Genomic DNA, 13,437 nt, shown 5'->3' with positions numbered 1-13,437 from the left:
CTCTTTATCAAATGCCCATTCTCCAGCGTTATGCACTTAACTTGAGGTTTATTTATTCAGAGTATCACATGAGCTGGGCAGATAGCAGCGATGTAAGGGACATCCACCCTAAATTTGAAACGTCTGTTGTAATACAAGCTGCCTTATTCCTCATGCACAAAAGAAAGGCAAAACAGTTGATATACGAGGTAAATAAACTGTGAACGTACTGTAGCTTAGTAATGTCTCTTTTTTTCTCGCGAAAACGGAAAGCTCTTCAAGTAGAAAAACAGAACAAAACAAAACAAACGGTGTAATTATGAGGAACGGTATTTAGAGCTGAAGCTCCTGTAAACCACTGGCTCCCCCGTTATAAGACTTACTTGGAAATCACTGCAAGAAGGAGGCAGGAATTCTCCCTTTCTTATGTACCCAGTTGCACCCATGAATTCTGCACCAACTCTAACATTTCTGATATGGCATTTCTGGTATTAGATGTGATGTGTTCTTCCTCAGATATGATGTTTGTTAGTTTTACCACATTAAAGCACAGACCTTAAAATACCTCTTATTTAAAGGAAACGCTCAAAGGGTTGTAGGCTTAATGTCCCTCCATCCTTTTTACAGGAAAAAAAATGACTAAAACCTGAAGTCAGACTCTGGCATGTTTGAATACCATATGCCTGCACTATTGAGAAGCTGGAGCAGAGTATCTGGAGAAAGATGAGAGAGTGTGGGTGGCAAGAGAAAAAACAACCACGACTGTAAGTTAGCAAGATAATATCCTTACTTTCTTCTGCGGGTCTCAAGAGTGATTAAAAAAACATTGGCGTTTTAAAAATATTGCTGAAGACTACAGTGTGACTCATAATGTTTCAGAGAATGGAATTCTTGGAAGTTTCACTGTAATGCCAGATTTCAGAATGGAGGGCAGCAGAGCTGCAGAGAAGTAACAAAAGGCTCTGTTGGTGGAGGGGGAACATCTCTGAGGAAATGCAGGCAGGAGGGAAAGAAAGGAAAGAGAATGAGCCTAGGGAGAGATGACAAGACAATTATTTGTAATGAGAACTGTTGCTTGCATTGATGGGAATGTTACACTGCTGTTTGAGATTTTATTGGCCAGCTTGTCTGCCTACACAATGCTTGGCCGCGTGTGCAGCAAGGGAAGATATGTAAACATGTTGGCCAATCAGACAATGAAAGCAGCTTCGTGCAGCTCTGCATGTCTGTCCTGGGGAGAGTCTGAAACTTTTGAATGATTTTGGTTGTTGTTGTTGTTGTTTGTGAGTTTCTCATTTGTGGAAACAGCTTTTTTATGTGGAAATGTATTGGCTAGCAGCAAATTTGCATTGGGAAGGTTTCTCAAGTCAGAATAGACAGTCTGGTCAGAATAAAATAAATAAGAATGTTAATGATCTGGAAACAAATAGTAGCCTCACAGTTATGACACACCTGATTTTTTTGCTATTTCCTGTAACGTATCTGATTTATATTCTGAGTGAGCACCTTTGTGAGAGATCTCCCTCTCAGGAGGGAGACTGGGAATTATGCTGGAAGCCTAAATACTGATATCTAAACTTCTTTTTTTGTAAAGAAATATTTTTGTTGTCTAGTCTGTCCCATCAACTGTATGTATGCTTCATGAATGTAAAGTTCCTATTGTATGATGTTCACCTGTGATGTTAGAGGCAAATGCTGGTGTTATGGCAGTAGGGCTTGAACCTGCCCAACAATATTCTGTTATGTTTTGTTGCCACATGGCAGATGGCAGCAGAGGAGCAGTCTGACAGAATGGCATCTGACATAGAAGTGCAATATAAAGCAAAGGTTTGTTACTGAACTTTACAGTGCAGAAAAGAATGGTACCCATTGACATTCATTGACTCTTGTCGAATGTTTATGGAGATCAAACATGAGATATCAGCACAGTGAAAGCTGGACTGTGTGGGCAATGTTTTCCTAGTGATGATGCTGTCGTATCAGCTGTGAAACAGTGGGTAGCCTCCACTGGTGCAGTTTGTTGTGAGTGCAGTGTGCGGGCTCATGTTCATCACTGGTAAATGCACAGTAATGGCAGTTACTATGCTGACAAATAGTGCTTTGTCAAGTAATAACTCTATCAAGTAGTGTTATTGTGCTCTTTGTATCTGCTGCGGTTTCTAGGGAAATAAATAGAAGGCATTACTTACAGAGCAACCTACATATGTCAGTTCATGAAGGCAAAAGCATGCTGATGGCTTGAAGATGGATAGTATCATTAATTGGACAGAAACTAATGATTATTCTCTGAAAACTCACATCATAACTTGATATTTGGTACTTCCTTTCTTTTAAAGCCCAACATACATATCCAGCAGTGGAGCAAATATGACAGTGTTGGTGTAAGTGCTGGCTGTATAACGCAGTTAAATAAATACCCAAAGTGAGCAATTAGTTGATATGTTCTTGGCTGAAATCTGTTCATGCAATTTGATTGATGAAGTGCGTGGATAAAGAATAGATTAACAAATCATAAACAGTTCATGAACGATTCATGAACAGGAAGAAAGACCACAAAGCAGTGAATTTGAGTAATGTGAATTTTATTTCGTCTGTCTAACAGGAAAATAGAGATTCTTAAGTTGGCCAGAATAGAAAATGAAACTTAATTTTTGTGTTTCTGTTCTGGCAAATGAAATTTAGATGCATTTGGAAATATCTTATATGGAAGGAAAAAAAAGTGGTCAATAATTATAGTATGGACTTAGGTTTTTGTTTTTAGTTTTACTGTATTTATATTCTAATGAATTCTTGTTAGAATAATTTTGCAATTGTCAGGATTTTAGCCAGGTTGAACTGGCATTTTAGGTGGATTAAACATTCATCCAAAAATGTGTCCAGCTTTAGTGAAATTGCAATCTACCAATTCCCTCATTTCTCAAAGCACTGAACTGAGAAATGTTTGTCTGTTACAGGATTAGTGCAACTAAATTGCTCTCATCATCCTGTAGATTTCATAATACGTGGTGAACACAGCCAGACTGTTGTGATCTCAGAGTCAGCAGCAAAGTGTACAATGCCTGATGATACCAGGTTATCAAATTAACGGGATCTTGGACAGGGTGAAAAAATAGACCAACAATTTGAGTAAATAACAGCAAAACAGTCTGTATCTTCGGAGTTTGTGTAGGAGATAAGTCAAATCTGGGAAACATTTTCTGATATGTCCATTAATGGGTGTACAACTCATCCAGTCACTCAGGAGCTAATACTGCACTTCTCTGTTCTCTGCATAAAAAATGTTGTGCCAAATGACTCTTGAGTGGTGTCCTTAATAATGAATTTACAAACATCAGCGAGGAGCCTTCTTCGATTGTCTGCATTAAAGCAGCAGTTGATTATAATCCCATCCAGTGATGCTTTTCCTCGGCCTTATTAACAAGAGCAGCACACAAGGCAATCATACCCTCGGGTGTCTTTTAACTTACTCAGAAGTATGGCTTAAATGTTGTTTTCTTTTCTTAAAAAAAAAAAAAAAAGAAGCAAATTCCATTTTACAGTGATGACACATGCACCGTCTCAAAATGAATGACTTGGGAATTGCAATGAATGCCCTTATTGTTCACCTGGCATCAAAAATAGCACCAGGTTTCACAGGCGATACTTACCCAGATGCATCTGCCAACTGTGTCATGGGCTGCACCAGGGATGCAGACAACAGGCTCCTTCATTTCATCATCCTCCCCTTTGGGCTGTATCTCCTGCATCTGTAATGCAAAGATGCGGTCTCACTTGGAGACCCTACCAGCTACAAAGGCTGCTCTGAAAGTAATGCCTCCTGTTTTATGATGCTGGCCTACAGTATTAGAGGCAAATGCTGGTGATGTGGCAGTAGAGGCTGAACCTTCCCAACAACATTCTGTGACATGTTGTTGCCATGTGACAAATAGCAGCAGAGGGGTGGTCTGGCAGAACGGCACCTGACATGGAAGTGCGTGTGGAGCAAAATGTGCCATCGAATTCCTGCATGGATTGGCACCCACTGACATTTATTGACACTCGCTGAACATTTATGAATACCGAACTGTGGGTATGAGCACAGTGAGGTGGTGGGTGGTGCATTTTAGCAGTAGTAACAGTGGGTCTCCTCCACTGGTGTGGATTTCTGAGCGTGGCATGCAGGCTTTTGTTCACTGCTAGCAAAAATAAAGTGAATGGTGATAGCTGTGTTGAAAAAACAACTTTTTTGTAGCTGAAGACTTGCTCAACCAACTAGTCTTGTTGTGCTCCTTGTGTCCACTGTAGTTTCCAAGGAAATAAGTAGAGGCATTACTTTCGGAGATCTGGAATCTAGAAATTAATCGTGAGTTTGTGGGCATGTGCAATTACTGGAAAGACAAACTAAAGCCTAATTTTTCCTTTGTCTTGCCTTTTTCCTATGGATTAGATTTAGCTGTAGTAAAAAGCAAGGGAGATCTTTCCAGCTTCCAACCATTTCTATGGGAAGAGCTGATACTGTACCACTAGATAACCTCTACCAACTTCAGGAAATAGGGATAGATTTCTCTAGCACATACCAATATATTTCAGTTCTACCTGTATATCACTACTGAGTTTCTCCAAACTCCTCTTGTGAATCAAATATTTCATGAGTGTAGGAGTTCTGTGGGATGGCTGCAAGCTTTAGAAACACCTTTCTTGTTTTTGTTTACCCTGACTGTGCTCTCATCAGGAGGACAAAACTATTGAAATTGATGCCATGGGAGATTATTATCTGGGATGCACCAATTGGCTGAACGCTGGCAAATAAATTTTATATCTCTGACCATGAAATAAAAAAGGTTAGCTTAGTTCAGTGGTATGCATTCTGGACAAGGTGATATACAGTCAAGATAAAAAGTAAATTATAATAAAACAAAATACAGGAAATGGGTCGGCTGAGTTCCACCTTACATTCTGTATTTCCCCAGAAATGTTCATGATTTGCCGACATACATGAAGTGGTTGTGTCCCACTTGGAGCGAGTAGAAATTCACTTGGTAACTTGCTTAATTTTTTTTACAATTGCCACTCTTTGAAACAAATATCTCATTCTATAAAATGCACAGTCCCCTGCCTCTCCCTTTCGAATGTTCCAAAACTACTTTGGACTAATTTTGAACTCTGTTTGCAATTGTATGCATGTGTCTGAAGTGTGAGTAGCACAGCATGTTCTCTATGTCCATGTGTTACAAATCCAGTTGACAAAGGACTTACACCCTATTCTTTCCTGATTGTCCTTCATCACACATGGAAGGAGATTACTCAAAGCCATATTTTCGTTGCTTTGAATCCTTTCAGTCGTAGTCTCATAGTTCTTAGAAGGGTCAGTTCCTTTATCAGAATTTTAAAAAGTAATCCATGCCTTTGAATTTTATTACATAATGTTATTTTTCATAAATGTGTGTTTAAAGTACATTCTTAGTTTACATAATGACTTTTATTCTTGGAAATTATTTCAACCGTCAGACCTTCAGCATTGATTTTATCCTCAGCATAGTTACACTTAAGAAGTTAAATGAACTCTGAGGAAGTTATGAAAGATGTTTTAGTGCAGTTTTATTTCCCCACGTTTATGGTACCTGAAATGAGGTTCTGTGCTTTGAGAGTTAGTTGAAATTCCACGGTGTGGCACATCACTTGGGAACTGAGCTTGACAACCTGGAAGTGATGGAGTATACCCATTTTTAGCTGCTGCAAGGAATTTACATCCTGACTGTTCAGACAAAAATAACAACAACAACAAAAAGCAAGAGTCACCAAGGCAATGGGAATGTGATTGGTGCTGTGGCTGCCTTGAAGTGAATGTGAAAGTTTGGTCAAAGGCAAACTGCATCAGATCCTCTCTGAGCCTAAGAAAGTGTCAGAGAAAGGATGGCCAGAAGAAGCAGAAAGCTGCATCATGCTCTTTGCCCTTCATGCCCATGCTTTTCTGTAAAAATTAAATTTGTTTATAGAATGTAGTGCCCATCACTCTACATTAGGTGATGGGAATCCCCTTCTGCCAGTGCCCATGTACCCAACTCATTCTTGAACATCTCTACTAAGAAGTGATGCAATTAGATGTGTCCCTTATTAGATATTTGGGGATCACCTCTATGTTGAGGCAATTCTGGGCACAGGGGTGCAATGTGTTGGAGGCTGAACTACCTTACTCCATCTGGCCATATCCTAAAGGTCTTTTTGAGATGGGAGAGTGTTTCTTATTTGAAAGGAAATAGAAGTAAATGCTTCCTGCGTACAGGTGTGGGCTTTCATTTGCATAAACAAGGGACACTCGGGAGAGAACTTGATGATCTTTAAGGTCCCTTCCCATCTGAAGCCATTCTGCAATTCTATTAAGTTGGAAAAGAGAGGATACAAAGATGGGCCCAGTCTTCTGTTTGATGAGTTCAAGAGCAGACTGTGACATCCTTAATTCTGTGAGCAGAAGCATTGTACATTCTGACCCTGAGAAGAATTTTTATATAAAACATTAGCTGAGGGACTTTAACCTTGTCTTGATATTTTGACATTACTGAAGCACGAAGTAACGCGCAGGTGCAGAGTGATGCTTGCTGTTCTAGTGTAGATGTTTTGGCCATTGATTGTTGGTGCATTTACCTCTGTAAACCACTTCTGCCGTCTCCAAAAAAGCAGGTGGTTGGCCACGGGGACAAGAGATACATGGAGTAGTCAATTAAGCGGAGGTCATAAATGAGCTCCTTTTCAAGAACTGCCATCAGGCATTAGTCTGAAAGGAGAAATTTGCAAAGGAGGACACACGTGCTGAAGTTCTTTCAGCATCTGGATGCTGAGAAGTGTTTGAAACAGAAAGATACCTGATGTAAATCTCAATACCCTGTGAGGATGTGAGTGCAAAGGAGCACGGAACAATGGTTGTGTAATGCTCACACTGCAGGAGGGGTGCGGGATGGTGGGGAAATGCACTGACATTGCTGAATGCTGGCGGGATGGAAGATGCTGGTACTTGGTGAGGAGGAACTTGAGAATGATTTTGGAGCTCTATTTGCAAACAGCTGTCTTGTCTTCCGCAGCACACTGTAGAAAAATAGAGGTTTTGAACCATTAGGAAAGCAAAGGAAGTGCAATAGCCCAGATTTTGATCATAATTACACCCAGGTGGTGCTGAAGTGACTACACCCGTGTCATTGAAGTCACACCAGGGCAAAACTTGGGAGAGAAATGAATCAAGCTCTTTGTTTTCCTGCATTTGTGTACCAAAAGAGCACTCTAACAGCTCTTAGTAAATAATAAATTAATAATGATATGCTGATCTCCCTTGTGACTGGAAGAAGTACAGAAAAATTAGCGTTGGGGTAAGAATTTGCTTGTGAGATCCTTTCAGTGTGTCACTTCTTCATTTGTATTGGCTGCCTGATGTTTGCTGGGCTGATTTTAATTTCTTCTTCCAGTTTACTTCAAGCATCAGAAACACAAAATTAACCGGGTTTCTGAAAGGTGAACAATACAAAGCTGACAACTGAGAGTCAGGAGTGTTTTATGACGCACTGTAAAGCACCTTTGACCAGCACATCTTCAGCTGGCATCGCAAAATACCTTTGGATTTCTGGCAACAAAAATGAATAGTTAAAAAAAACAACAAACTAATAATAAAAAAAAAGCCACAAAAAACTAAACACTGAAAACAAGTGCTATTGCTGCATGTCTGTTGTAAAGCAAATAACACTTGAGTGGTTGGTTTCGTTTGTATTTCCCCATTTGTGCCTCAGAACGCACCAGATTGCAATGTTACATCACATGTAATGACTGGGACCATGTCCTGAGATCCCCCTCTGACCACACGGCCTCCTCCTTGCTCTTCCCCTCCCAGCCCGAGGACTGCATGTGATTATGCTGAGGGCGTAATTCAATTAATTATTGACAGCACACGCAATCACCACTTAGATCTCTTAGATCTCTTGCCGATAAATCTCTGCTGCTCTCTGCCTTCTCTTTGTCAGGCACTTAGGGGTTGGAAAGGCAACAAAAATAATAAAGATAGGGCATTTCTTGGTGCTCTGTATCAGCTGGAGAGGCTCCGGACCCCCCAGTCTTCTGGGATGCAAAGCATCTTGTTCTAATTTGTGCCCAACAAGTGCCCACCCGGAAGCTCAGTGGAGCTGATTCATTTCATGATTCATCTTAAACAGAGAATATAATAGGAGCAGATAACTTTGATTTGAGCAAGGGAAAAGTGTGATGTCTTTCAAGGATTCCGGGCTTTCACAGCACGTTTTTCTCCTGATGCTGTGATTAGAGAGAAAGTGATAAGTAAGAGCTCTGTGTTGGGTGTAAAGGAGGAATGGAGCTTCGAAGCTGACTTGGTGAGAAACGAAACAAACCAACAACAGCCCTGACCTCCGGTACCCTTTGACCAAAATTCTGGGGGCGGGCGGGGACGCGCCGTGGGGTGCCCGCAGCTCCAGTGACAGTTGAATTGTGCCAAGAGAGGGCGAGGAGGAGGGATGGCGAGGTGCGAAAGCACAGAAGGGCGTTATTGTGAAGCGAGGAGAACCGAGCCAGGGTCCGGACCCATCCTCGCGCCCGGGCTGGGGGCGGCTCCCTCTCTGCGCAGGCGGTTCGGGGCGGGAGCGGCGCTGCGGGGCTCGGGGGCTGGGGAGCGGCACCGGTACCGGCACCTGCCCGGTTCTCGCCGCGCCCCGCCTGGGTCCTCCCGTTCGATAACGATGCTTCACGGTAGCGGAGCGTCTCCGCCCTTACGTAAGGGGCAGCCCAGTTTGCCGGACGAGGCAGAGGCTGGGGAAGCGCCGCTTTGTTCCGTAGGGGAGGGGGGCGATGAGGACGCCAGGTGAGACGCAGCCGCCGCCGGGAGCAGCTCGAGCACTGGCACCTTTCCCTCTACCGGGGCGGCAGCGGAGTCACCCCCTCGCCGGTTTTAGGGTTTGTGGACAGCGTGGCGCTCCGCGTTCAGCGCCCGCCTCGGGCCGCCGCCCCCAAGAGCCGTGCGGAGCCTCGAGGTCCGCTCTGCCTTTACCCGCGGGCGGGAGCCGTCGTCGAACCCCGCCGGAGGCTGCAAAGACCGGGAGCCCCGTCCCGTCCCGTCCCGCCGAGGCCGTGGAGCCGCCCGAGGGTCGGGTGAGCGGCTGCCGCTGGGGTCTGCGGGGAGGCTCTCAGCTCGGCATCACCTGCGGGCTGCGGAGCGCTGTTCCCCGCTGTTCCCCGCCCTCTGAGGCGGTGCGCAGCGGGGCTGCCCGACGTGCAGGTGCTCTCCGCACCCCGCCCCCCACCCTCGCGCCTCGACGGGGCGTCCCCAGCCGGGACCGCGTCCCCCCGTAGGAGCCCTGCAAGTGGGGGTTGCCCCCAGGACGCCCAGTGTCCCCTGCTCCTCCGCGTCCCGCCGCACCACCCGGCAGCGCATCCTCCGGCGGCAGCCGCTCCTCGGCCGCGGAGAGGAAGTGAGAAGGTGGACGGGAGGGAAAGGGGATGCGGCGCTCTGAAGCGAGATAGAAAGAGACGGACAAGGTTAGATGTGTATTTACTCAACCTTTATTATTTTAAAAAATTTATTTAAAAAAAAAAAAAAAAAAAAGGTGAACGAACGTCTTACAAAACCCCCCCATAAATAGGACATTCCGTTCAGCTCTGGCTATTGGCAGTTCTAGTACTTGACAACATCAGACACGATTTCCTGGCATTAGAGAAACCCATTTCAAAATCGGTCATCACAAAGAAATACTAGAAATCCCAGTTAGCACTTGCTAGGCAGCACGGAGCACTTGTACACAACTTTTCAGACACACACCCGCGCACACACGCAGCTGGGAACAGATCCCGAAGGAAGAGAGCCTCCTTAAAAAATAGTAAACGCTTCTCAAGAGGAAAAGAGAAAAGAAAGAAAAAAAGAAGAAGAAAAAAAGAGTTATTTACAAAACGCACATGGAAATACAGTATTGACAGAGCGTGGCTGGCAAATCAACATGATTTGAATAGAGAAAGGACTATGGCACATCTCGCCCGCACGCAGCCTCGGCGCGGAGCCCCCCCGCGTTCCTCCGCCCGCTCTCCTCTCTCCCCCCGCGCCTTCTGCCGGGTCCTTTTTACACTTGGATGACCACCGCGCCGGGGCTCTGGAGCCGGGTTTTGTACTGGTCTAGCCAGCTCCGCAACTCCGAGATCTTGTAGCCCTCCGGTCCTCGGCCGCCCTGGTACATCACCTTCTCCTCCTGGATGACGTAGAGCCGCTCGAAGTAGGCGCCGTAGGCAGCGCTGGAAGCGTTGTCCATGGTGTCCACGGCCAGGGGGCAATCGGGCGCCCCTTCCCGCATCAGCTGCGCCGCCCGCAGCCTGTCCTGGAGGCACTGGTGCTTGGGGATGCTGTAGGCAGCGTCCGAGCTGACCCAGCCGTCGGAGGGGTGCGCTTCTTCGATGTACACCAGCAGGAAGTCGGCAATGTCCACGAAGTGCGCGGCCAGGCGCCGGAAGGACCTGAGGCGGGCCATGAACGGGGGTCAGGTGCAGCTGCCGAAGTTGAGGATGAGGGGCCTGTTGCCGCGGGCGAAGTCGAGGATGCGGAGCCTCTTCTGCCCGTCCAGCTGGATCACCTCGGGGTTGGGGGCCGGCGAGCCCACGTGCGCCGACTTGAAGAAGTCCAGCTTCTGCCCGTGCCACACCGCCTTCAGCGACTCCAGCGTGAACATGCGGTTGGAGTCGGACACGCAGACCGGAGGGTCGTCGGGGGGCGGCCCCTCGCCGGCTCCGGCCGCCTCCTCCGCCGTGGGCATCGTCAGCATCTTCTTGCGAATGCACAGAAAATCCAGGAGCCAGAGCATCACGGCGGTGAGCAGGAAGCGGGGGAAGAGGAGGATGCAGGCGGCCGCCTGGGTGAGCAGCTGCAAGGTGTGAGCGCCCAGCGAGTGGAGCATCGCCGCGGCGGCTGCTGCGGGCAGGGCTGCCCGCCCCCCCGGACCCTGCGTGCCGGGGTCTGCTCGGCACGGCTGAGATCCCGCTTCTCTTTAAGCCCATTTTATAGTCGGGGATTTAAATGAAAAGTGACTCCACCTCCGGCCAGAACCCGCCCCTCTGGAACTTGAGCCTGGGGATTACCTACCCCTCCACTCTAATGACCTAAAAATACACAGACAAAAGGGGAGAGAGCCCCGCCGGGAGCCGTGGGGGACGTGCGACGAGGCAGGGAGCGGCCGCTGTCAGACACCGGCGGAGAGTCCCACGAGGGGCACGGCCGGGTCCCGGCACGGAGAGCGGCGCGCTGCTCCGCGGGCGGCCCCACCGAGGACTAACGCGGCGCGGACCCCCGAGCGGAGCGGGGCTGGGGCCGTGCAGGCTGCGAGCCGTCCCGGGAGCGCCCGCAGGTGACGGGGACGGTGCCGCGAGCGCCGCGCCGCGCCTCTCCCGCGCCTCCTTCCCTCGGCCCCGGCTCCGGCCGACCCCTGCCCCGGCCGAGCCTTGGCGCGGGGCACGGACCCGCAGACCCCCGCCCCGGCGCCTCGGGGTCACGGGGGGCTCGAACCCGCGGCCGCGCCGCATCCTCCCGCGGTGGCGGCAGAGCGGGACGAGGCGGGCGCTGCCCCCCGGCTGGAAGCGCGATGGGCGGAGGTCGGGGCGCGGCGGGGCCAGGTGGGCGCGGGCGGGCGGACGGTGCCCCGCGGCGGAGGAGGGGCGGCGGCGGCCAGCTCCGTCCGCTAGGGGGCGCTGTTGGCCGAGAAGCCGCGGTGGCGGCGGAGGGGAGCGGCGGGGCCGCGCCGACCCCGGCCCGGGGGTGCTCGCGTCCCGCGGGGCCGCCGGGTGTGAAGGCGGGGCCGAGGCGCGCTGCGGGGCGGTCTTCGTGCGCGCTCGACGCCGTCCCGGCTGGAGCCTGTCCGCGGGGTGCGCCCGTCTCGTCCCGTCCCATCCAGTCCCGGGGCTGTGCACCTCGCGCCTGCCCGGCTGACCCCCCGGGGGTCCCGGCTCGGATCTAGACACAATTCCAGGCAAAGCCTGCCGGTCCTGCGGCTCTGCTGACACAAGGCTCCCAGTCCGCAGCGTGCACATCACTTCTTCGCCACTTTCCTCAGAACTGTCTGTGAGAGCTGTCCGGAGCGCTGAACAGTGCCCTCTGCTACGTACATGTGCTCCTGCATTCGTAGAATCATAGAATCGTTAAGGTTGGAAAACAGCACCGAGATCAAGTCCAACCCCAACTCATCACCCATTCATGCAGTGCCCTGACACCACGATTACAGGTGCTTCCTCCCAGAGCCAGGGATGCTTGGCTTGAGGATGCTGTGCGGTGCCCATGCTGAGAACCCAGTTTCTGTATGGTGTCAGTGCTGGGTTTCCACCTGCAGCCCCACAATGACCTGCGGGGCCACAGCCCCCATCTGCAGTGAGTGCATCCCCATGTGGGGCTGTGCATCCCCTCACCTCCCAGCTTACATCTGCAGGACTGATATACAACCCATGGGCTGCCTTACGGGAGATGAGCAGCTCAGTTCATTTTGATGTAACTGACTATGAGAACTTGGAGAAAAGGGCAAAATTAAAGTCTCATTTTGATTTTTCCATATCTGGTTCAAAGTAGCGTGTTTTAGAGCAGTTTAAATGGGCACACGGGTGGGAGCCCCCAGAGGGATGTCCTGTGTTGGTGTCAATGACAAGTGAGGTGAATCCAGTTCTGTACCATCTGGATGGAAACATGTGCCCTGGTCCCATAAAGGCACCTTCATACCCAGCCTGACTAATGGCTCTGTTGGCATTCTGTGGTGCTCAGACCAGGGAAAATTACTGAGCAGATATTTACTATATTGTCAAATTTATTTTGAACTCTTCATGTGGGCCTCTCACCACCTCTCTGCGCAGTTATGCAATCTTGAAAACCACAAATTAAAGCCTCTAAACAGACGCAATAACAAATTGTGGTAGCTCTGAAGAAACCCCCAGGAAAAAATATTGATCTCTCAAAGCGACCTCTTCAAACTCTGCTGACAGACAAAAGCCTGAATAAACACACGGGTTTGCAACCCCGAATATCAACAAACTTTGCTCTGCTGGATCAGAGAGGGCTGTTCCAAGGCAGAAAAAAAGCATTCAGTCTTATGGAGAGCACTTATAACTGTGCAGGGACTGTGGAAATGACTTTTTCTCTGTTCCCTGGGAACAACTTTGTTTTATTTTTATAGCTTGAAGAAAACTTTTGGATTGGGGTTTCGTGTTTGGCTGTGGATGGAGCAGGGGATGGAGGCATTTTGCCACAGCGGCCCCACTGGCGCAGCTTCCTGCTGTAGGAAAATGCAGGTATACTGTGGGGCTGCTGCTGCTGCACAACAAAACAGGGGCTCTGTGTGGCCCTAGAACCCACACACTGATGTGTTCAGGCCAAGCGTAGCATTTGTTTGCAGTTATACGAGTGGGAAAGGGTGAAATTCCGCCTTGGGTCTCAGGGAGGTTTGAAGGTGTGCCAGCACCATTCGCAGGTTGGTG

At 48.7% G+C, this 13,437-nt stretch overlaps 1 protein-coding gene across 1 annotated transcript; it reads right to left on the bottom strand.

The window, feature by feature from the left end:
• Window positions 1–9,491: 9,491 nt before the first annotated feature.
• DIO3 (iodothyronine deiodinase 3) lies at window positions 9,492–11,097 on the bottom strand. Its single transcript, XM_015865620.3, has one exon. The coding sequence runs from the start codon at window positions 10,881–10,883 to the stop codon at window positions 10,059–10,061; it is 825 nt and encodes a 274-aa protein (XP_015721106.1). The 5' UTR covers window positions 10,884–11,097; the 3' UTR covers window positions 9,492–10,058.
• Between the last annotated feature and the right edge of the window lie 2,340 nt (window positions 11,098–13,437).

The sequence above is a fragment of the Coturnix japonica genome, chromosome 5 (assembly GCF_054131305.1).
Source record: "Coturnix japonica strain WE chromosome 5, WE-NBRP24, whole genome shotgun sequence".
Lineage (NCBI taxonomy): Eukaryota > Metazoa > Chordata > Aves > Galliformes > Phasianidae > Coturnix > Coturnix japonica.
This window is presented reverse-complemented; position numbering and strand designations above follow the sequence as displayed.